General features: G+C 40.0%; 1 protein-coding gene across 6 annotated transcripts in view; it reads right to left on the bottom strand.

Moving 5' to 3' along the window:
* TPK1 (thiamin pyrophosphokinase 1) overlaps window positions 1–24758 on the bottom strand; it is a 285344-nt gene that overhangs the window by 38468 nt on the left and 222118 nt on the right. For all 6 annotated transcript variants that reach the window (XM_065665656.1, XM_065665659.1, XM_065665658.1 and 3 more), the window contains one exon: window positions 21055–21166. In XM_065665656.1, coding sequence (XP_065521728.1) covers window positions 21055–21166 — 112 coding nt within the window. The remainder of the gene's footprint in view (window positions 1–21054; window positions 21167–24758) is intronic.

The raw sequence follows: 24758 nt of genomic DNA, 5'->3' as shown, positions 1-24758 counted from the left end.
GAGCTTTTCCTAAAGTGACAGAGCCGCCCAGCAATTCCTAAGCTTTCAAGAGGCTAATTCTGGTGATATGTCCTTCCTCCTGCCTCAAACTGTAGACCTGTGACACAAATTACTTGTCAGTATCATTAGCTAAAGGAGCTATCTATTTGAAGATGCGTACATAAAACTATTTCTGTAGTGGCAATCATCATAAAACGAGATTAAAGGGTAGAGGTATCACAAAGCAAAAAAGGTAGGGTTGATTAAATTATTGAACTAGCCTCCAATATAATCTAGTACAGATTCTGTGCTGGGTTTTTTTTTTAATGTAGCTATAAAAAGGGTAAAAATATATGTAAAAATATACATCTATGATACCTTAAAAAGGATTTCCTGGATTTAAAAACACCTTGTCACAAATGTGAAACCAAATCAAAAAGGACATCTACCCAACATAAGTGAAAATATGTCTACTCTTAGGCCAGCCTGTCTTGGCATCTCTGCCTCTCTCCCCTGCACCCAGTGAGAAAGGTTTTAGATTCACTAGTTAACTAAAGATGTGGTCTAATTTCTGAACTGAGTAATAGTTCATCTTTAAAACACTTAATGGACCAGCTGTGATGCCACATCATCCCACATGTGATGTGGGGACACCTCTCACTCCCCAGATCTCTGTTCCTGCTGAAGACTGAGGCTCTGCAGTAGTCTGTCTGCTTCTTATTCTGGAAAACCTTCCTGTTTTAAAAACAACATGCTGATAGATTCATTTGCTGCAATAAGGAAATATAAATTACTGAGACCTACTACAAGTCTTTTAACAAGTCTTCCACTAATTAAGAAATTGCCCTGAATACCACTACACTGCATAGTTTGAGTTTACATTAATGCTGTCGCTGAGATTAGCTGTAAATTATTTAAGCACTTCTGATTTATGCCTCATGATTCTGAAGGAAATTAAACCGAAGAAAAAAGGGTATAGGAAAGAAGTGCTATTTACCTCACATTAACAGTTGCTTTAAACACATATTTTGGGTTTTAGGCAAAAAACAGCCTTAAGTGTTGATTCTAGGAGGAGGAAAATCCTTGGAAAACAACGAGAACCTAACTTTATGTGAATGCAAAATTATGATGGAACACTAAAATGCATTCTGGATCCCTGGAAGTACCAGGTTTTTCTCAAAATTGCTCATAAAACAACAGCAACAATACAACGTACTTGGAGTTTATTCTCATCTTAGGATTTCAGTGTGCTTTTACAAATGCTAAATAATTAAACTTCAAAAGGCTCCTGTGAGATATAGTAGGTAAGTATTATTATACCTATTAGACACATATAAACCAGAGTTACAACATTTAATTATATTCAGAGCTGTTTCTTTGTAAATTGATTTTCCTCTATAAAAGAAGATGCTGATTGTCTATTACCTTTAGAACAGGTTTTTATGAATTCAGTTTTTAATAGGCAACATTTCACTGCACCTATGTTTGCACATGCATTTAGTCATTTAGGGCTTAAAAATACACAGCCAACCTGTGTGACATTCTACACAAAAGCCAGTAACATTCTATACAAATGGTCTGTGAGACAAACAAGCCTTGAACCAGAACTATGAGTAACTATGGGAAAGGGCACACTGGTGTGCTGAAGTCTCCTTTTTTTCTGTTTTATAATTTCTGGTAGCCTCCCAAACACATTCAAAGGTAAGAACAAACACCCCTAATCCAGGCAGTTCTGACACAGCTAGAAAATTTCACCTAAAAGCTAAAGAATGACTATACATACATGTAAACACAAATGATGTTCCAAGACGTGTTTGTGTCTTTTCTATTTTAATTATGCACAGTTCCATTAATCAAATAAATTATCCACTCTCTTGGCTCTTCCAACATCCTCACATCAGGAGCATTTGTGATGGCTTGCATCTGTTGTGGATATTGTGTGTCATTATGTTATATGAAGACAAAGACAAGGCAATCAGGCAGGATTACATGCTGCTGCCAGCATTCGCTTTGAAGGAACACGGTGTACTCAGTCACACACAATCAGCATGTGAGTGTGGTGGTTTAAACCCAGTGGGCAACACAGAACCACACAGCCATTCGCTCACACCCTGCACCACCCTCCGCCCTGGCCCTGCTCCCAGAGGGATGGGGAGGAGAAACGAAAGATTGTATATCCCATGGGTTGAGATTAGAACAGTCCAGTAACTAGGTATAACACAAACCACTGCTGCTACCACCAATGATAATAATGATAAGGGAAATAACAAGGGAAGAAAATACAACCGCTCACCACCCACCGACCGATACCCAGCCCGATCAAGCTGTGATCTAACCCTTCCGGGTAACTGCCTCCAGTTTATATAGTGGGCATGACGTGCTGTGGTATGGAATACCACTTTGGCTAGTTTGGGTCAGGTGTCCTGTCTCTGCTTCCTCCCAGCTTCCCCTCCTCCCTGCAGACCATGAGGCTCACAAAGTCCTTGGTCAGAGTAAACATTACTGAGCAGCAACTAAAAACATCGGTGTTATCAGCACTGTTCCCAGGCTGAAAGTCAAAACCACAGCACTGCACCAGCTACTAAGAAGGAGAAAAATGACTGCTGCTCCTGAACCCAGGACAGCGAGCCTGACACCATCTCAGCCCAATGTGGTTCAAAGTGAAATTGTGCAATGCAGAAAGCAGTACTTTCTCATCAGTTTTTAATTTAACACAGTTCAGTTTTGCTGAGTATTCCCTGTTGGCTCCCGACTCTGCACTTTCATCCAAGTTCCAGAAGAACAGGATGTGTTCAGTAATAACTGTAATAACCAATTTCTAAGTCTTTCAAGAGCAGACAGAATAATGAATAGGTATGTGTTCCAAAACTAAAAGATGTAAGGCAATACAATTCTACTAATAATTAGTTTTGCTTTGACACAAAATGTTATCCGATAGCATCAAGCAACCTGCAACAGCTGGACACAGGAGGATTTGATTTGTTGCTTTTGGTTATTCAAGAAGCAAATTCTCTACACAGAAGAATCTGTTCTGCTTTGCCTCTGAGACTCTAGGGTTCCCATATAATTATCACTGTGATTGTCATTCCCAGCCAGATTAGTGATAGTGGAGACTAAAGTGTCATCTACAGGCTATGGCAGAAACTATATATTTGAATCAGCCTCCACTAGCTTAAGCAAACCTTGATCTGACAAGACAGAAGGTCTAAAATACTAAGTACCGTAATTTAATGCATTTTTCTTTCCAAGACAAAACACTGCACTTTCAAGCAATGGGATGATTTTTCTTCTTCTGAAGCAATACAATCGGCACCTTGGAAATTTCCTACTAGCATCACACGTTACCTGAACCGCTGATTAGGAGGGAGGAGTTTCTGCGTCATCTCTTCCCATCAATTTCTTTTCAATTTATCACATGGCAAAAATCACTTTTCACATCACTCATCACTTACCACTCTTTCAACAGGGCAACTCAATTCCTGAAACCCGAAACTTTTAACTATCCTGCTGAGCACAGCATTGCCACTGCTTGCCACAAAGGTCTTGCTGTTTCCCTACCTCTCTTGTAAGGCCCAGGATGCGACAGCGACAGCCACTCATGTTTGTAGTTTTCAAGTCATGGGCTATTTCTCTTCTAATATATTATCATACCGAAGTGGCAGAGAGACACAGGAATTTAGGCTACAGAAGCACAAAGAATAGGCAAATACAGGATGTGGATGGTGCAACTCATGCAACATGAACTAACACTGCAGAAAGGCAAAGTTATATCTGAAGCACCATTTTTGGGCTAGCGACTGTACCCGCTTGGGGTCGATCTCCCCTCTACTGGTCACCTGGGATGATCAGGTATTCACCCCCAGGGGCTTAGTTTTGATGAGTAAGCCTTCTGTCAGAGTCAGATGGAGAGAACAAACAAAAGGTATGAGCTACTTCAAAACAAAATATAACATTAATCCCCTGAAGGTGTGTTCTTCTGATTATTATCTAATGAAATGCCTCTGATAATCTGAATCCACTACCCCGTATGTAACCCCTAATGTCCATAATACTTCTGCATATGGAGAAAGCTCACAAGCCTCTGTTGGATATTACTTCAATTACTTTCTACATTAGCTCTTCAGTCAAAACACCTGATTGAAAATTCAGATTGAAAAGAGAAAGGTTTTCTTTTGCATGGTGATGGTGACACATATGAAGGATATCATCCACCTGATATTCCTTCGAAGCGAGGTGCTAAAATACCAGGGTCTTTTAGAAAGAGGTGAAAAATAGCACATTTTGCTTCCTACAGCATAATTCAATTACCTCTCCAAACTGGAAGTTGAATCATTTTACAGATATAGATGTAAACTCACAGCAAGGTAGTCCAAGAGAAACATGTTCTTGAAACCTGTGAAACTGGTTATTACACACCAGGCCAACAATCACAGGAACAACAAATTGAACTGCAAATTATGACATCACATAAAACCCCAAGAGTGTTATTTCTTCCAGAACAAAATATAACCCGTCCCTATTGGATTTTGTTACTATAACATGCATATACATTTCACTCACCTTCCTTTCCCTTCACCCTGTATATAAATGTTATGTAGTAGCATAAAAGCCACAGAATGGTAACGGCTGCGGTAAGAATTCTGCAACCTTATGCTCCTGCCAGCTGCTACTATATCTGCAGCAAAATAAAGAGACATTACAGCCTTCAGAAAGCACCATCAAGTGGCTATTATGCTGTAGTTTTACCTTTCAAGTCAGTGATGCAACATGCCAAGAAGGTACCCATGGAACATCTAATTTGCAGTTTCAGTCCTAAAACTGATTTACATAAAAACTACAACTCTAAAAGCAACATGGGCTAGACAGAAGCCTTGTGCATGGCTATATCCTGCCCAAAAGCATTCCCTCAGCCAGCAGAGATTATAAACATCAGAGAAGATAAACAGGATGAATCTGAAGAGAAATCAAAGTCAATTTAATTATTCCTTAAAGACGGCTTAAGGAAAGTAGTAAAGAGCTTCCACTTGTTAGATGAGGTACTATGAATATGCTTGTGGTCAGCAACCACAGCTTAACAAAAGTGTTTAATGAAAGATCCACTTCCTAAAGCATAATATGGCCATTGCTTTAAGTTACATATACCTCTACTCCGACAGCTCACGACTCCAGATGCATTTGCATGTAGCTGAATACCCTGTTACACCCTGTGTATTTACTTCACAGCCTCTGGAAGGGAAGCTACAATCACACCATTTAAAAAACATCCTACCAACCAAACCAGAACAGTTTTCTCTGCTAAAAGTCCTGAAAGCTCAGGAGAGAGGAAGAAGGGAAGTCAACTTGTTTTCTGTATAAGACTCTATGCTTTGGGCCCAGAAACCCATTTCCACTGATGCCTGCAAAACTACAACGCCACCTTTGGAAACCCCAACTAGAAAGCAGTTTTCCAAGTAGAGGAGAAAAAACTCCTCTGAAACCTGTACAGCAAAGCCCATAAATGCTGAGGTAGACTCTCAATTGCTTAACAGAGTTTGACAAGTTAGCAAGCAATTGAAGGCTGTATTTTACAGCAGCCCAATACTGCACTAGCAGAAAGAGAATGGAGATGTAAAAAACAGATGTGGAAGCTTAGATGTTTTCAACAGAGAGCACCACATTATCACCACAGTACAGGCGATACACCATGCAGGGGAGTACTTTCTGAGGAAGGGTGTGTAGTTCTAGTCTTGTATCAAAGAAAGGACAACTTAAATTGAAAAGATGAGCTCCTAATCTGGGCAGAGGACAAAGCAGCTTGGAACAGAAGCTGAAAAGGAAGACTATAACACTCTTAGGAAAAATTACTACAGAGTCTAAGGGTCAAAAGAGCACAAAAGCAGCCACTGCTATGGTTACAAGCATTATCTTAGTAGCACGCTGACACAAGAGCCTCAGGCAATAGTCCATAATGGAGATTTAGGAAAGAACTTTAAAGACAGGGCAATTTGGAGTGCTGTTTCCCCCAACACACCCTTCTTCAAATGACTGTAGCTTAAGGAATTCTTGATGTGGAGACTGTATCACTGTGTTTACTGGATTAATCTTCCTTAATTTGACAGTTTTTTTCCTGAATCGATTTATATCTGTGGTCCACACAGCATTCTGTGGCAATGAGCTCCTCAGCCCAGTTCTGTCTTGCACAGTGGAGTCTGGCTGGGCATTGCATGGTACACTTGCTTAGGGAGCAAAGATTTGATTCAAATGAGTCATATCCCTAAAATCCCTGTAGAACCCCAAATAATTTCAGTTCTTGGGCAATGAGTTATCTCAAAGGTTATATGAATATATACAGGTGCTGTCACACTGACAGCTAGCAGTGAAAGGGGTGTGAAAGTGGGGACAAAATATTACTCTTGAGCTTTTAGGAAGCACAATTTAACTCGATTTTCACACCTATACAGCCTCTTTATGTTGACACACACATACAAAATGGATGGACACACACAAAATGACCAACAGTTGACCATATGTCCTAACAAAACGGCAGTATTTCTAAGTATCATCTTATTAGATACACTTTGGTAATAGTAACAATGTATGATAATATTAAATGCATCTTAAAAAAATACTTAATATCAAACAATGATTTTCTTTGTCCTGATTGACTTTATTGGGATAAAAACCAATCCCAAACCCCAGGGTACTAGGATTCCTAGCTTTTGATTAGCATCACTTACATTCTCAGACCAGACGTGACTCAGTTTCCTCAGTGAAAGGTTGGGAATTAAGCACTTTCTCACCACAAGAATGTTTTCCAGACAACGCAATGCACTTATTTTGGTAACGCACCTATATGAATTGCTGATGGCAGATGCTATGTAAGTGCAATGAATTATTTCCTTATGTTTCTCCACTTCCTCCTCTGCGAAGGAGGGAACTTGTCATCTTTCCTTTTATTAGCAGATGCAGCTGGGAGCTAAATACACTGGTGACTCCGACTGACTGATTTGATAGTGTTTATGCAAGTAAGCAGCAAGAAACACTAAATCAGAGCATAAACAAATCTTAGGCTAAATGTGCAGATAAAAACCTAACACACACTAAAAACTGTCTGTTCCTGAAATTAGTATTCAGCTGGTAAAGGTCCAAATCTTATTTTTCGGTTTAATTTTCAAATAATTTCAGTCCTAAAGCAGAACTGCAAAGTGCACAGGAAAAAAAAATACCACAAAGGTTATTTTCCCCAAATTTTGAAACCATCTGTTTTGAAGTTCTGTTTGGCTAAGCTAATTACAGGACTCACAGACCAGCTAAGCAGTTAAAACACATACAGAAAACCTTTTTTTCAGTGCAGGAGGAAATGTCTTTAGCTGAGCTGTTTTGCATGGCACTTCCAATTTATCCCTTCTCCACTGTCTCTGGCATCTGTGTTGCTGGTGCAAGGGTAACAATCACATCAGGGTGCTCCACAAAGGTTAACACAGACAATAGCCTGGCAGCATTTGATGTGTAAGGAAACAGGACTACCATTTCCCTTGCATCTAAAAGGTCAACAAAACATAACCTAATTCACTTCTTTTATACAAGCCCAAGGGCAGGCACATGACAGAAAAGCCAGCAAGTTCATTGTCAGTTCTACAACACCATAGGAAAAATAACAGACAGATCTCAGCACTGCAGGTGAAATGAACAGGGCAGAGAGCAGAAGCTATTAATGATATGGGCTTTTCTTTGATAATATCCTGCTTATTTTTTTTCCTCAGTGTATAGACCAATTTATGCAGAATGAAGACTTAGCCTGTAATTTAATTACCACACGTTACTTTTGGCATTGTATGATACATAAAGAGCTGATATTAAACTCAAGCTACTGCATTAAAAAACCATTTAAATGAATCTAACTACCAAATGTTGTTACTGTCATTAATAATTACAAATGGCATGTGACAAATCAAATACAATTACAGCATGATTCATGTTACAGAAACTTATCCTACCCTGCTTTTTTAGAGACATCCTTGGTTTTCACATTGTTTCCATCAACTTCCAATTATCCAAACGTACTTACTTGTTCTGTCCCAAACGGCTTTTACAATGAGGGTGTACCTCTGTGACTGTCAAATACTGCATTGCAAGTGTCTCATACACCGTAACAATTTACAGAGCAGAAGAAAGTCACAAATGTTGACTTTAACTTAAGGAGACAGGACACCAGAAAGTTGAGAAGAAACACAGGAGCTGGGAAAAGTAATAGAAGAATGAAGAGAAACAGTGTCTCCTCTTCTTCCTTTGAGCAAATGGATCAGTGGGTCTTCCACATGCAAAGCCATCATTCATCAGCAGTGCTCAGCTTCCCCATCTGTACTTGCAAGCTCTCTCCTATTAACCCACCTTCCCTGCTGCACTTGTATTCAAGCCCTGAACATCAGCTGGAACAAGGTTGGTGCTCAGCCCACTGGTATCAATGGCAAGGTTCACCAGTTACTCAGGTAACAGCTCTGTGGTTATCCCAGCCTACAACATGTGTTCTTTCCAATATTACAGTTTGAATTCATATTCAGCATATCGTCATTTTGCCTACAGGCTCTACCCTTGCTGAGGAAGAAAGTGTTTACAACAGTATATAATGATAAACATATAAAGCCATCATCAATCATTCATCAGTTACAATTACCATTTGCATCCATTTATCTAATCACAGTCTGCAGTAACCGCTGCACTTAAGCGGTTCAAAACCACTTTAAAGATGGAAATGTTGAGCATAACTACTACATAATTAACTCCACATTTTGTAGCACTCTGCTAACTCATATTTCTGTCCCTTTTCAGGCTTAACATATATTAAATAAAAAGGAATTATTTACATACACCCCCACACACCTATACATTCACATGCACTGACTGTGACAGTACAGGTGAGAAAAGGCAGACTATTCCCATAAACTCTATTTAACATGCAACTTCAACTGTCTCAGACACTCAGTCCCCCAGTCTATCTCTGCTACTACTTTAAATACACTGAATTTCTCATCTAGCTATAAAAATACCATGGATTCCTCTCTTTTTTTTCCTCCTCCTTCTCCTCTGCAAGATCACCTGCCACAAAAGTATATCTTATCTGCCTTGGATATCAGAATCCATTCTCAGCCTTCCCTTTCTGCTCATCTTTTTCAACCCCACTAATTTGAAGATGGCAAACAGTGGGTCCTGAGCTAGTAACAGCTTAAAGGTCAGATAACTTCCAACATTCAGAAGCTAGACAAAAAGGGACAGACACCAGTTTGTTCTGCAGTGACTACAATAATCTAATTTGCTATATTACATATTTAACGGGTTCTGGAGAGTGGAAAGAGTGAAATACTCTCTAGCCATGAATGTCAACTGCACTGTGACAAAAGCCTTGGACAAAGCCTTGGGTGGGACGGTTTAGTGTGAGGTGTCCCTGCCCATGGCAGGGGGGTTGGAACTGGATGATCTTAAGGTCCTTTCCTGCCCTAACTATCCTATGATTCTAAAAAATAAACCAACCAACAAAAAACCCCCAACCAAAAAGCCCCTGTAATGTATGAGGTACAGGCTGCACAGCCTATTCTGTAGATGGCACTGTATGTTAAACAATGATTTTCTCCTCTTTCCACAGTACAATTTCTGAAGATAACAATCCAGATGCAGCCTCTAACGCATACAGAGTACATATTTATTTAAAACCAGTAATCATTCCATGGTATTAACTTTCAACTGTAACCCCAAAAGTCACCTCCCAATTGAATTATGTTTATCCCTGTAGTATGTGACTAGCAGGCAGGACAGGATGCACTGCACAGACCCAGCATAGTACACGGTCCCTCTCTCAAACAGTTAACCAGACAAACAGCAGAAGAGAGGCAGTGTACTAACGAGAGCTAATGATGTACTGCAGCCTTGCTGCTGGATCCCCAGCCTGGCGTGCTACCTGCTGAGTCAGCAAGTGGTGCTGCCCCATGACGATTAGGTTTTTCTTTGTTTGGGTTTGGGTTTGGGGTTTGTTTCTTTTAAAGACTGTGTTCTTTGTTAGTAACATCTGAAGGAAGTGTTGGGAATGGCATCAGAGGAACTAGGCCACAAAACTGCCAGTTAATACAGGCGCAAACCCGAGAACAAAACGGGAACGGCTGAGGGAACTGGGACGGGGGGGCGGTGTTCAGTCTGGAGTAGAGAAGGATCAGGGGGACCTTAACACTCTCTACAGCTACCTGACAAGATGATGGAGCAAGGAGTAATAGGACAACAGGAAATGGACTCAAGCTGCACCAGGGGAGGTTTACACTGGATATTAGGAACAATTCCATCCCTGAAGGGTGCTCAGGCTGCCCAGAGCAGTGGTGGAGTCACCGTCCCTGCAAGTGTTCACAAACTGTGTAGACGAGGCCCTCAGTGACACGGGTTGGTGGTGGCCTTGGCAGTGCTGGGGAATGGTTGGATTTGATGCTCTTAAAGGTTTTTTCCAACCTGGTTGATTCTGTGATTACCCCAGGAAGGTAGAAAATGACATAAACTGGAAAAAGTGAATTTCACAACAATGAGTAAAGTTCTTCTGAGGTGATTTTAGCTGAGACACTGAAGTAACTGTGGAGGCATTGAAAGGAACACAAGTTAATCTAAAGATCCACTGATGACAGTGTTTGCTTGAGACATCAGGGATGGAAAATTAATTCACAGCTGAAGAGCTCCCAAAAATACAAGACAACTCTTAAATGGACCAGGTCTGTTTCAGAACTACGCCAACACCAACACACAGGGTTAGAAAAGGCAGCAGCAAAGAGTAAATGGCATGCTGAAGCTCTGAAGAGCCAACCAACCTTGCTACCGGACATTGCAAATGAGTAATGTATGTCTCTACATAAGCTCACAGCAGAAAACTGCCTTCCAGAGTATTGCCAGCAGCTGTTGATTTGCACTGGTCCAACAACAGTTTGCAGGTTGTTGGAATGTTAGAAGGTAAACACGGTAGCCCTTCATACTTTAAAATAAGGAAGGAACAATACTTCACCATTCTAGCACAACTAAGATTTATGTTGATGTTAGTATTTTACACATTCCAGCCCATAACATGATACAGAGAATTTTCCCTGTTCCCTAGTGAGTGCCCTGCACTGGCTGCACACACAGTTTTAATGCGGACTGAAAACAATGTTTTATGTGTGGCAGACAAAGCCACAAAAAAGTGTTGCAAATGTTTAGCATCATAAAAAACCAATGCAAAATAAATCAGATTCACTGTGGTTGATTCACCCTATCCAGAGTGGGTTTTCTCTTACAACTATGCAGACATGTACCATATTCTAAGGTGTTGGGCTATTTTAATAAAAACTTTCTGATTGTTTTGGAATTCTGGTAGGGATCCAGAACCCTTTTTTCCAGAATCCTCACATGAGAAATCTACTTGATGCATGAACCTGACAGCTGAATTAGTAGGAAACCACATCTGCTGAACTGCAGGCAAAGCAGCCAGATGCCAGAAACATTTGAGAGTCATTTGTCTTACCATGTCTTCATACCTTACCTAGACATTCCATAGTAAAATCAGGAGGAATTCATGTAAATTACTACAGCCAGCCAGCAATACATAAAAAATGTTAAGAGCTGGAAAGGGAGCATTGGGGAGTGCAAAGAGATATTTGAATAGGAACCAGCACTGACAGCTAACCCCAGAGACTGAGATTAAAGTCACTGCCACCTCATTTTACATACAGAAAAGCCATTTCGGGCATTTTTTAAGGTTATATCTCCCAATGCAGCATTTGATTGTAGTAACTATTTCTGCACATGTTTAACTTTACCTACTGAATAATCCCTTTATATACCACAGAACTAGTCATATGTATGAAAATACGTGGATGCCTAAATCTTCTCATGAATCAGGGGCTTAAGTTACCCCTAGTTCAGTGAAGAAAGGGACAGAGGCACCTCCAGATTAACATTCTGATATTAAAGTCAACATGCAATTCTCCTGTTAATTCCACAAGTTTGGTATTAAGCTCTAATGTTTTCTATAGGGCATGAATTCCTCAACATACATTGGATATACACACTAAAGGATGGCAAAGTGCATTTACAAGGGGTTTACAGTGACTACTTGGAGCTAAATTTGGAAGAGGCACTTTATTTGTGTATACCAAAGCTATTAAAAAGTTGTGCAAGTCAGGTTGTTAAAACCTCTTAAATCATATAACAGATTGTTTCCATGCTGGCCACACTTGACCCGGTTTACATGTGGTTTAGGTAACGTTTTTCTAAATTAAAGCTATTCTGTCCACTACAGAACAATAAAAAATGAAATAAGTAGGAAGAAGGCAAGGAAAAATTAATTACTCTTTGAGTGGAGAGAGGGTTGGCTGAATTTAGTTGGATGAAAACTATAATCTGACACATATAAATGGAAAACTGACCATGCTTCAGCTTCAACTGACTAGACCCAACAGACTATCTACAGTAGCAAAACATAGCTTTACTGTTAAATGATGATTGGAAATATAACACCCGTTAAACCCCAGAATGTTACTGTTTAAGCTATCATCATCCAGTTTCAAAATACATGAAGAAAATAGCCTGAGAAATACTGACTCTTTCACACCACAGCATTAAACACTACACTGAGCATTTAAATGCATAATCCAGATTGGCGATATCAAAGCTCTCTACAATTTTGTTTTGCGTTTGTTTTTACTGTATCAATGCTTCATAAGAGGGAAAAAACCCCTAGTATTTCTCTGTGGTGCTTTCCTCCCCAGTTTGTTTTTATAAGCAAAACAATCTTTCTCTCCAACTCCTTTGCTTTAAATCAAGAAACAAGCCCCTGATGAGTGTTCATGCAGCTGATTAGAAAATTGTCTGATAAACAGCACCATTAAGTGGCATGCCAATCAGTAGTGATACAGTGGTACTGCTGGTGCCTGTGTAGATTAGTTATGCCCTACGCTTGGGAAACCTAAATGTACAATTCTGAGATTTCTTATTGGCAATTAGATTATAAACGCTGTGTTCTAATGCTTAACAGCAGGAAAATGTATTTATCACGTGTTGTATCTGCAGAATACAGAAGGGGAAAAAACTGGAGCAGACTTTCTGAAGAAGCTGTTATGAAGAAACCCCCAGTGATGAAAGCTTATAAAAGAGGGATTTTTTTTTTTTTTGATTTTTCAGAAGTGATGCCATAGGGAAGCCACATGGGTTGTAAGATCTCTTGACATCCATTCCATCCCCATTTATTTGCATTTACTCTTTGGTTTATGACATGTAACACCACCCACTTAATATATGCTAAAAACAGCTGGACTTGATTGAAAGGTTTAATTGGTTTTATCAGTATTTTCTTACTAATACAAAGAAAAGCTTCAAAGCACAGTTAACACAGGAAACTTGGCTACCACATACTGACCCAGACTTGCATGAATACAATGCGACATGCTACATAGAGCTACCTGTTAACAGCACTTAGATCCACATCCACTTGGATGTACTACACATGGAGGATGACTCTTAAGAAACACTATGGCTTCAAAGTCACGGACTTGAGAGCAATGGGATGCCAGAATTAAAGTTTGCCTCTGCAATTTTAATTCAGGTTCTTTAGCTTCCATTCTTTAATTATACAGTCACATGAACCAAACAGTATTTATTATTTATTTCAGTAAATAGTATTCTCTTAACTAATATACTTTGAGCCCCAATTCATCACAGTGCTTTATGCCTTATTTACTGCACAGATTAAAACCGTATTGAAAGCATGCATATTAAATTCCTCACAGGCTTCTCTATGTTACTCATTACAAGAGAATCGATAATGCCATTGCGCTTGTTTAACTGTTCCAGACCAAAGGTACAGACACGTTAATGTCAAAAGCGGGTATCTTAAAGACAGTACCACAGCTTTCATTTTGGAGCATCCTTGTGCTTTACAGCACCAAGGCAGACCTGTCAGAAATGCCAGGGTGCTGAGGGTTCACCTCAAGAGCTAAGAGAAATGAATGGCTAACTAGCAAGTAGCTAAAGTACCTGCATAAAGTAAAAACTCCAGATAATCAACTGCCTGAACCACAAGAAAATCCCATTTTTTCAGCAGTACTTCACCTTACTCCTCTCATGTAGCTCAGTTTCTGCAGTGGGAGATGCTGAGGTTGTACACATCTGCAACTTCAACCACAGCTCCAGAACATGTTTCTAACCCCAAATAGGACCTTCTCACATCCCAGTTTTGCTACAGTATCTCTTTTGTTTATCCCCCTTCCTGCTGTTGCAGGAATGTTTATCCCCCATGCCCCATGTCTTTGGGCATCTTTACTGCCCAAAAGAAGCTGCAGCTGCTTCTAGAGCAAGACATGTATTCATCGATTCAGGTACTTGTACTTTCCAACGCATGTGAAAACAACAGATTTGCTTAGTGAGCTAACTGGTACGTACATCTAAAATGAGTAACTAAAGAGAACACTCACGACAGCCACCTGTTAACAGCTTATTAGTTACACATCAGGATGCCATAAACATAACTTTTCAGAAGCATATAACAGAAGTCAGTGACCACATCCACCAGACTTCTGTCCTCTTAGGAACTTCATATAACAGCAAGGAAATCCACCTTTTATCCACAAACAAAAACCAGGAGAGAGCAGATATACCTGCAAAGTCTTTATACAAAGGGAGAGCAAATGAAGAATTGAGACAATGTAGAGGTAATAGCCACAACTGTTTACCATTAAGGTACAGGAATCGATCGCTGCAGAGGAAATAATTTCCCTCAGTGCCATGTTTTTGGGGAGAAGAGATCAATTGCATATACTCTAGTATGTACTAAAAGATAAACAGAACTAAAAGGTCCGTAAACAAATTGGAAAGGAGGACTTAATTCTTAATAGTAGCCCCTACCTACTTGAATAGCCCCCCCCAAATCTAAACAGCACACCCGTTCATTAACTGAGTCACCACAAACATGTCATTCATTAACTCTGGAAGACTCGAGCCAGACTGGATTTGTCCTCCTGCTGGTACATGCCCTTTTGTGGTCCTGCATAGACATTGGAGCTGGCAATAACTCACCACATGCCTCAGAGAGCTTTCTTGTTTTGGGAAAAACTCTTAGCAGGGTGATATTTACATTTATTATGGCTGATTCTAGGTATTTAAATATGAAAAGAAAGTATATTTGCAAGGGATATGACAAACTAGCATCTGTACTCTGGTCACTTTTTCACTGACTTTCATTCAAGCACACCATTATGTTTCAGCTTTGCCTCTGCCACTACAATTTCCCAGTATCCACATGGGCAGGTTGACTGATGAGAATGCCTTTAGGGTTAAATGTCTTCAGTATAAACTCAAAGGTCTCTTTCTTGGTCAAGTTCTGCCCCCACATTCATCGGTGAGAATTCAGAGACAGCACTGAAATCCACAGAATAACTTTGGACCCCACCGATCCAAACGGATACCTCTTTGGCTCTCTGCAGACCTCCCTCTTCCCCAGCAAGGTGCTTCATCTATACAACTCATATCCTTCAGTAGTAGCAGGATGCTTTGGTATTCTTACCAACCTACTGCCACCAGAGAGATGAGGGTTACCCGTACCAAAGCTGGCCGAGGCAGAGCAACCTACTTCCTCATGCCTCCAGGTTACATTTCAATTAGGAGAAGCAGGGTCTGAAGAAACGTAAGGGATGCAGGGAAGAACAGCATTTTGCTCTCTTGACAATCCTCTCAGCTCCATAGTAATAATTAAAGCAGTTTCCAGAGTTGCAATGTTCCACGGCAATGTAGCTAGACACAAGTAAGTGTCTCCAGTTTACTTCAGGACGGTATCACTTAGGTTGTGGAGAGCCACCTGCTCTGTGCACAGCTGTGCTGGAGAAGTCTCTGAGATGTTTTTATTCTGCCCCTTCTTGGTAATTACTGCCTATTATTACTGTATGAAAGCATCATATATACACTCCCCATATCCCATTAAAGACAGCCATCCAGCTGGGCTAAACTTACCCCTGGAAGTGGTTTGAGCTAGCTCAGAACTAAGGTACTCACATGAATCTTTCTGTAAGTAGAGTCCTACAGCAGTAATGTTGCCCCAGCAGTGTTACCTGGAAGAGCATTTCTGTTTATCACCTTAAAGCAGCCTTTCCAAACCGAATGCCAGGACCCTGCTACCTTGCTTTAGGGAGCAGGAAGCAGATGTCTTACTAATTCCAAACATCCACTGAAATACATGGAAATAGACTGAACATGTGACCTCAAATCCCCATTTCAAGCCTCTTCACAAAGGCTGACTGAGTTTTGAAGCTGCTGTTCAGGAATAAATACAAATACAGGTTTAGGGGCCAAGCACAACTGAATTCTGTGTTCAACAGTCCTTTAACGTATGCCAAATGGTCTTTCTGGTTCAAAATCATTTCATGCAATGCTAAGCAATGCCCTCACTGTTGCTTTTGCTGACTCGCAGTAAACCAGCAGGATGCCAGGCTGCCACCATCAGAACATCTGCTTTATTGGAAGAGTATTTCAGCAGGCCTCACCTTGTAATACATTATGTGACCCTGGAAGGCAGGCAGCATGCACTCCTACAGGCAAATAGATCGCTAAAAGTTAAAGCCACCTAACACTTTGGGAGCAGCAGCATCATTTCTGTCATCCTGCTCTACCCAGGGTCATAAAGCTGTAATGAATAAGGGAAAAAATACATCACTGAAGCTGTGAAGACTGACCCCAGCTGATGGACTGGTTGTCTTGTACCAGTGAAGAACAAGAGAAGGGAGGGAAGGAGAGGAAAGCAGAGGAACGGGGAATCCAGCTGCGAAGCCCTGAAAACAGAACTACTCCTGGGAGCGCTGCTCAGTTTGCTTTGGTCAGAATGAACTTGGGCAGTAAAATGGGCCATGTAAGTTACTTCAGTTATGAAACAGGTTAGAGTGTTTATCTAAACAGCTCCACTAGCACACAGATAGCTGGCCATCTTCATTTACGGCCTTTCCCAGAACAGTCCCTCACCTCTGACTTTTAGTTTAAAGAATTACTCTTTTCATCTTTTAGACTCTGAATTCTCCTAAAACACAAAACCCTACTGGTTTTGTAATCTTTTTGTTCCATTCATAACATGTCAACAAAACCCCAATGAAGCAAAGCAGTGAAAAAGCCTCAGCGCAAACATTTCAATTCTAACAATGTAAACAGCATCGAAAAGATTTTGAATCCTGTTTATCTACCTGTGAAGCTAGTAGTCAGTGGATCATCTGTTGCTAGAGAAAGGTCTTGCTCCCATTGTTACTGCTATTGCCTTTTGAAGTGATGACAGCAGCATTCTTTTGAATGGTAGCATTTTTCAGCAATTTAACTCCCTGCCTAAAGAAGCACATTTGCATGAAAATTATCTGGAAAGCACAATCACACACCCACACAGTTTATACAAACATGCTGGTATTTTCAGCACAGGTATGACAAGCAGCCTCTCAAAGGCCATAGGGATAAAGAGTAAATTAGTTGGCAAGAATATTTTCTCCAGTAATTTCCTAGAAAAGGAATCATTTCTTGGAAAACCTTACCATTATCTTCCAACCTCTTCCTCCATGAGCACTGCAACTAATTTCTACCTTCATTCTTACTTAATTTCCATGAAAGCATCACTGAGGCCCTAATGAAGAATGCCGGGTAATTCTTGTGTTATTGGATTTTTCATTACTTATTTATTAGACATGAGGACTGTTACCAGTAAGCAGCCAGGTGAGTCAAATCAGATAAAGCATTATCTGATTTCTGTGCTGTAAATCAGATTTTAATAGAGAAAAGATCTGTATCCCTTTGGGAGCGCAAAGAATGCTTATAATGTGCTCTGAATGTGTGCTACACAGTAGCAAGTAAGGGTTAAAAAAAATTTCCTCTAATCAATTTTCCACCACCTCCTCCCAAGTTCTTCCATACAGATGATGAGAACGAATAAAAATATGCCAAGTGCTAGGAAATAACTAAGATAGGATAAACATGCACACATGCTGCATTCTCACACAGACACTCAAAAATACTGAATTCTGCAATATTAAAAATACAATCAAGACCTCACTGTTTCTCTGCTGCCAGGAGAAACAACAGATTTCAGGTTCACCTAATTCACCCATTGAAATAAGACCTTTGGTAGCCTACTCTCAACCCCAATACAGCTCCTGTCTCAGGTATTTCTCCTTGTCTCTTTCTATTCAGAAGCTATGAAGTGTCACCACTGTGAATTAGACACAGATAACATTTGACTGCCCCTTGAAGGTTTTACACATTTTCATCAGCAGAGTGATCTAGATACGCTCAGACAGATATCGGTATTAAACACTAAAAACCTCAATGCAAAGCCAGCTCTTTCCTGTACAGCAGTGTTATTTGAATTCTGAGTTGCTGGAAATGACTGCAAAAATCAAGAGCTCCCTTCTCACCTAAATACATCATGTTTGACTGTTCAGACAGAACTAAAGTTGTGGAATTAGTTTAGCACCCAGATACTTAACGCAAATATTCTGAGGACTCAAAAACTAACTTTTTAAAACCAAGCTTATTAGGTCATGTTCAATTAATTCCATAACGAACTGGAGTAAAAGGCCTTTCAAGTCAAGTTTGGCTTAAGAATTCATTTTCTTTCATGATTTACGCATGAAAATGAACTTATAAACCAAACCATTTTATTCATTGAGGTTTGTGAAGATGTGTGGTCAGAGTGCCATTAACGAATGAACAGGAGAAGCTCTGCTACTGCCAGCCATCAGGAGCAATGCTGACATCTATGCAGCACTTAAGTATCTTCTTATTCCCTCTTCTTCCCAAGTGAGCCTTTGCTTCTCCATCACCATTTACAGGAGGACTGACATTTTAGAAGCAACTGCAAAACTACAGGCAGCACAGAAGCCATTAACACAATCAAAAGTAATATCAAACTTAGGTTATCTGAATGTAAGGCTTATTTATTCGAGGAAAAAATCCAACCAAGTCACAACTAACCATATGCTGTATTTGAGATACTGGCTTCATTTTCGGTGGCTGCAGCTACACTTTAATTTGTTTTATCAATATCTGAAATATAACATGATTCCACAATCTGTATTTGGATGAGTAAAGGTTAGCTTTAGTCAACTTGGGCAGGAGAGCAGTTTCAGGCTGTAATGACCTTAGTTTCTCATAAACATCCTCAAGGAAGACCAGATCATTTTTGTTTTCATGTATCTGAAATGGTAACGCAGAGAAATAAATAAAGGAACTAGGATCTGTGAGAAACATGAATACTGAAAGTGTAGCCTGAAATGGGGTGCAGCACATCACGAAGGCAAGCATTGTCAAGATCTGATGTTTCCTCTTGGAAACAGACAGCAACAGGGACTGCGAGAAGCAAGGATGGTGGTGTCATGTTCACATGAAGCAAGTAGGAAACAGACACTTAAATAATCTTTGTCCCCCAGAAAAAGAAATAAAAGACCAAATTAAGTGTAATAAAAGTCCCTGTAGCTGCATATACAACTATGCCTCTAAGTAACCTGAACAAGTTTATTACAGCACAACTAGAATCACAAGCATCCAAGTAACTAATGTATCAAACCAACCAGAGATCCAAACCATTGCACCCCCCACTGCTTTCCCCTCTCGCTGGCACAACCAGTAACCCTGTTCTCTCCTTTGCTTCAGCAGATCTGGCAGTCATAATCTAGTAGGAACAAAGCCATGTCATTTGTGGGAGTAGACCACCTTTAAAGCTACCATCTTTCTAATGAGTACCTTGTAAAACTGATGAGATTTATGTCATTAAACTCCAAAAAGCCCTATGTCTGAAAAATAACTTCTGAAACTAATAATCAAAACCACCAGAAAGGACTGCAACCTCACTGCATCTACCACATTTTGATTCATGCAGTAGCCTTTTACAAAGCAACACAGGCTTCAGAGATGCTCCCTTATTTAACGTGAGGCTGCTTTGAACTTCTTTGACCTCACTCTGGAGGGGAGAACATTTACTGAGAAATGAGAAGTCCCTCAGTGGAATAGGCCACAGGAGATAAGCAGATGAACATTTGGTACTTGTAAACTGTACCCATCGGTGCAAATAAAAATATTTAACTCGTTATCAGATTAATAGAATATCCCTTATACAATAGATTCAGGTTTTATAATCCAGACAGCAGTTCACCTGGCAAGTCTCTCAAGTCCTGAGTCAATGCCATGTTTATATCTTCTATCATCAGTGAGCTACTCCTGCCTACAACCTCAATTGCACATGGTCAAACCCTCAGTGGAACAAGACACTCCCTGGACTATCACATGCGCTGCTGGCCAGCACAGCGGGTCAATCTCCAATTAGGTATTAACCAACCAAGGCACTGCACTACAAACTGAGAGCCATGTGCCCTTTCTACATGGGACGGCTCCAAAGTCTGGCCATGTAAATCACACTGCAAGACCAGAGCCTCCCAATTACTGCTTTGGTTCCCTTGTTAATGAATCTGTATCTAAAATATCCCATTATTTTTATTAGTGAATACATTCTGAATGACTCAGTGGGGGAGAAGGAGGCAGGAGGATGAAGACTGTTTCCATTTTTGGGGGTCAAGAAACCTCCTTTTTCTACAGATAAATGTCCCTGTTCTAGATCAGATGCACCTTTTCCCACTTGAAAAATAAGAGAGAGATCTGTTCATTCAGAGTTGACAATGTAAGTGAAGCAGTTCAGGGGAAGGGAGGTAGCTTTAATAATCTGTATCACATTATTATTTGTTGGTTATAACTTCATAGCTTATAACCAGGAGTTTAGACACTCACAGCTTCCCCTCCCTGGAGGGCAATGTATCAAGATGGTAATGTATCATGACCTCAACAAATGTTCTATTTAAACAGCACAATGACTCCCAAATGGAAAACATGTTTCTGCCTGTGACATCTCAGGTAGAAATGTATTTCTTTTCTATTTTTTCCACCCCCCCCTTCATTTCTAGATAAAAAGTGGCCTGGCAGGGATACAATGCCATGTTCTACCTTCAAACACATCAGGCCCTTCAGCACTGGTGTAAACATGCCGTTAGGATAACATCAAACCCACCATCCCTGACGTATCTGACTTACTGAGGTTCCACTTCAGGCCTGTCGTGGTCACACTCTTGCAGGGGTTCCCAATGGGGATGAGGCCGCACCAGTCGCCTTCCAGTCCCGTGTCCACATGCAGCTTGTGCTTGCCCTGAAAGACAGAAGAGCCTCTGGAGTCAGTGCTCACCAGGGACCCAAACTGCATTTGCCAACAGACCTTGCAAGCGAACTAGAAAACACTTAGATGGAGACAGGTCCAGAGTATCCCACAAAGGCTCAGGAATATTTGGCTGCAGGAATAGAGGTCACTGACGTTTACTGAGGGAGGAGACACATGTGCTTAGGCTGCAGACCTCAGGGCTTTCAATAAGTTTGTGTCTAGGCTTTTCTAAGCAGAATCTGGCTTCTTTCATTCTTCCCTAGCATTTTTGAAAGAGGCAGTTCTGTCAAAGCTAGGCTCTTTGTCCCTGTGAAATGAAGGCATCCTAACCCAGTCATTCATTTTTTCCCCTCATCTAAACAGCTGTTTCACTTCCTAAATAATGCTAGTCAAAGCACCACTGAAACTCTTTCATTGTTTTGACAGCATCTGTAAAAATTCATGTGTTTCTCCAGGCATATACTCTTCCCAGAAGGAAGAATACATGCAGAAACTTAACCAGCTGCTGAAGAAACTGACCTAAATATTTAAAGGAACATGGTTACACTACATAAGAACAACAAAGTAAAATTTCAACACATTTTTTGTACATGTAAGCTAAATTTACCTTCTAACTATCGAGTTCATGAGGTGGAGGAGAAGCAACAGCTCTTCATGATGACGGATTTGTGACCAAGCTCTTAATCAGTACTTACAGACCCTGTATGAACATCTTGCCAGCTACCAGCATAGAACAGTTGCAAGGAACAGAGTGAAAATCTTTTACAGAATGAAAAGGGGAAAAAGAAGCTGAATTATACAGATCTGGCACAATTTGTGTTCTAAGAAAGTGTTTTATGAAAACTAGCTACAGGAAAACAGCAAAGGCAAAACAGTGACAAGATTGGTGAAAAAATCATGCTCTGGTCCTTTCTACATGGGTAATTTCTTTCCAGCAAACATGGGCTTCACCTGGAGGAATATTTCTTTGAACAGAGGTTTTGTTGGGGTTTAATTTTATTCTCTTCTGGATGCACAGGCGAGTTAAACCCTTGAGCATGTCTTTTACACACAAATTCTGCACCACTATAAATAAAATCAGATGTGCCCAGTTAATTGTCTACCAAAATAAAAGAAGTCTCTGAAACACAATTGACTATTTAGTGAGTGGTTTGTTAAGCAGGACGCCTGGGTTTCATAGCAAAAGAATGAAGAACAGTTGAACTATATAACTCAGGTAAATGTTGCAAGCAGCAAAAATACTGCTTCACAATTTTAGTCTGGAAAATGTATTTAAGCTTTTTTATTACACCCTGTTCTCTCATATGTTCATTCCAAATGCCCTCGCATATATGAAGTCACTAGTTAGAAAGTCAAAACTGAAGGCAAAATATCGTATTGCTGAGCTGTTGCTGTCTGAAGTGTTTGACAGCTTCTCCTGTTAATGCCAAATGCATTATGAAGAAACAACTTCAATACATGTCATGCTCTCAGTTAACAAATGAACCTTGGAAAAGCTGTAAATTAGGGAGTATCAGACTGCATAGCTTAAGCCTGTCTGTCTGCAGAGCAACAAGAAAACCAATCCAATATCAAGTACCTTCTCAGGATGTCCAGGTTCATGTGGAGATGTGCCATGTATTTCTAAAGTGGTTCTGAACACTTGCCTGCCAGATCCAGAGGTGTAACAAATTCAGACTTGATAACCTTTCAGCTGTGCAATATGGCATGCTACTTCTCTCTCACAGTACAGAGGGAGGATGAAAGGAAAGGTCTCTTGTCGCAAGGTCTCTTCTCATGTGATTGCAGATATGGTCTATAATGAAGCTGATGATGAAGAGAACGAAGGGGTGGGACTGTCTGGTCCCAGTGGATATACACACTGCTGCTCAGAGCTGCTTGAGGAAACAAACTCACTACATTTATCAATTAGTAAAGGAATATGAAAAAGAAGTAAAAGTAACTGGCCAGAAAGAGAACCTGATTAAGACCTATATACACAAAACCTGTCCATTTTTGGACATATAAATTCACAACCTACCACTGGGTTTGCATTTCCCATCTTACGACATTCCAGCCCAGTTTACAGATTGGAATTTAATTCAGTAGAAATATATGCAGAAAGCTGTCTTTCTGTGCTCATGAAATAAATCTTTAAACCAAAAGATGCCATTACCAGATGCTTGCTAATATTGAGGATTTTATCAGAACTTTTTCAATGTCTAATGCTTCCCTAAAGTCCCAGTTCACACATGCCAGTAATTATGTGAGAATCCTGACTTTCTTCCCTAAAAAGATGTTTTCTAGCCCTCAGTTACGAAATTTCAAACCAGAAGCCCAAAGGGCTAAACCCAAGGCAGCAAGAAAACAGGAACTTAAATATTAAAATGCCAATTATTTGCTAAAACCCACTCTCAACTGTTAAGCCAAGCTTGTGGTTTGGAGACTGGGTCACTGATAGTATACAAGGCACTTTAAAGACTTTTCCTGAAATAAATCAATAAGGGATCTTAATGTTATTAAGGTTGGTGGGGCAGAAAAGGGGAATGAACACTGGCAGAAAACCACAACCAACCAACCAACAAGCCCAACTAACACGTTCTTTTTTTTTTGCCAAAAAAGAGTAATCAGCCAACGCATTTGCTCATTAAGGCTTCATTTTCAAAGCACTGTGAGTCTGCCATGGGGGAAATGAGGTGCCCAAGCTGGTCTTCAAACTTTTGAGTACAGATCTTTCAACTGAGCAAGACGGAACTGCTATTTGCAGGAGGAAGGGAGGATCAGAGCTTGTAATTTGCAAATACAAGTAATAATTTGTTCTATTTAAGTCTCTGTGATTAAAGGAACAATTATATACTGGCACTTAAAATACGTAACTGTTTTCAGTTTCTGCAGAACTCAAAGTTCCAAAATTAGGATTAAAACAAAAACCAAAGTTTAACTAAATAAATCCCTCCTTCTTAAGGTTTTTTCTGCCTCTGTAGGAGGTAACTGAAATATCTTCACATTTAACTTAAGAATCAAATATTATCATGTTTAAATGATACTGGCGCTAATAAAACGGCTAATCCTACAGCTGCATTGATTTTTATCTTATTAAGTCTGTTTTGAAGAACATTGATTTCTTTCTCTTCATTTTGTCTCTGATGCTGGAAAATAAGATCAATTTCTAAGTTCAGCAATAAGAAGAAAATGTCAGAAGGTATTTTTAAGAACGCTTCATCCATATAGGTTAAACTTTTCCTTTTGATTCTAATACCTTGTGTTAGAAGAAAGTATTTAAGCAATAGCGGTTAAATATACACCCACTCCAACATTTGTTTTGCTGAGGAAGCACCTAAAGACATAGTTGTTCCATGTCACACCTCTTAACTGAAATGAAGTCTGATTGCTCAGAATTCATACACCTAACCCTGTTCAAGGCTGTAAGACACTAGAATCCTCAGTCAATTCTGCAAGCTGAAAAGCATATGAGCAGTATCAAGATAAAACCTGATAGCTTTTTGCATGCACAGATACCCCAGTACAGAGAAAATGACTTCTCTAAGTACTTTCCATGCCCACTTGAATAACCGTATTGCAATAAATGCACTTCAATAAATGC

The sequence above is a fragment of the Lathamus discolor genome, chromosome 2 (assembly GCF_037157495.1).
Source record: "Lathamus discolor isolate bLatDis1 chromosome 2, bLatDis1.hap1, whole genome shotgun sequence".
NCBI lineage: Eukaryota > Metazoa > Chordata > Aves > Psittaciformes > Psittacidae > Lathamus > Lathamus discolor.
Note: the sequence above shows the minus strand (reverse complement) of the source record. Positions and strands in the feature narration are given on the sequence as shown.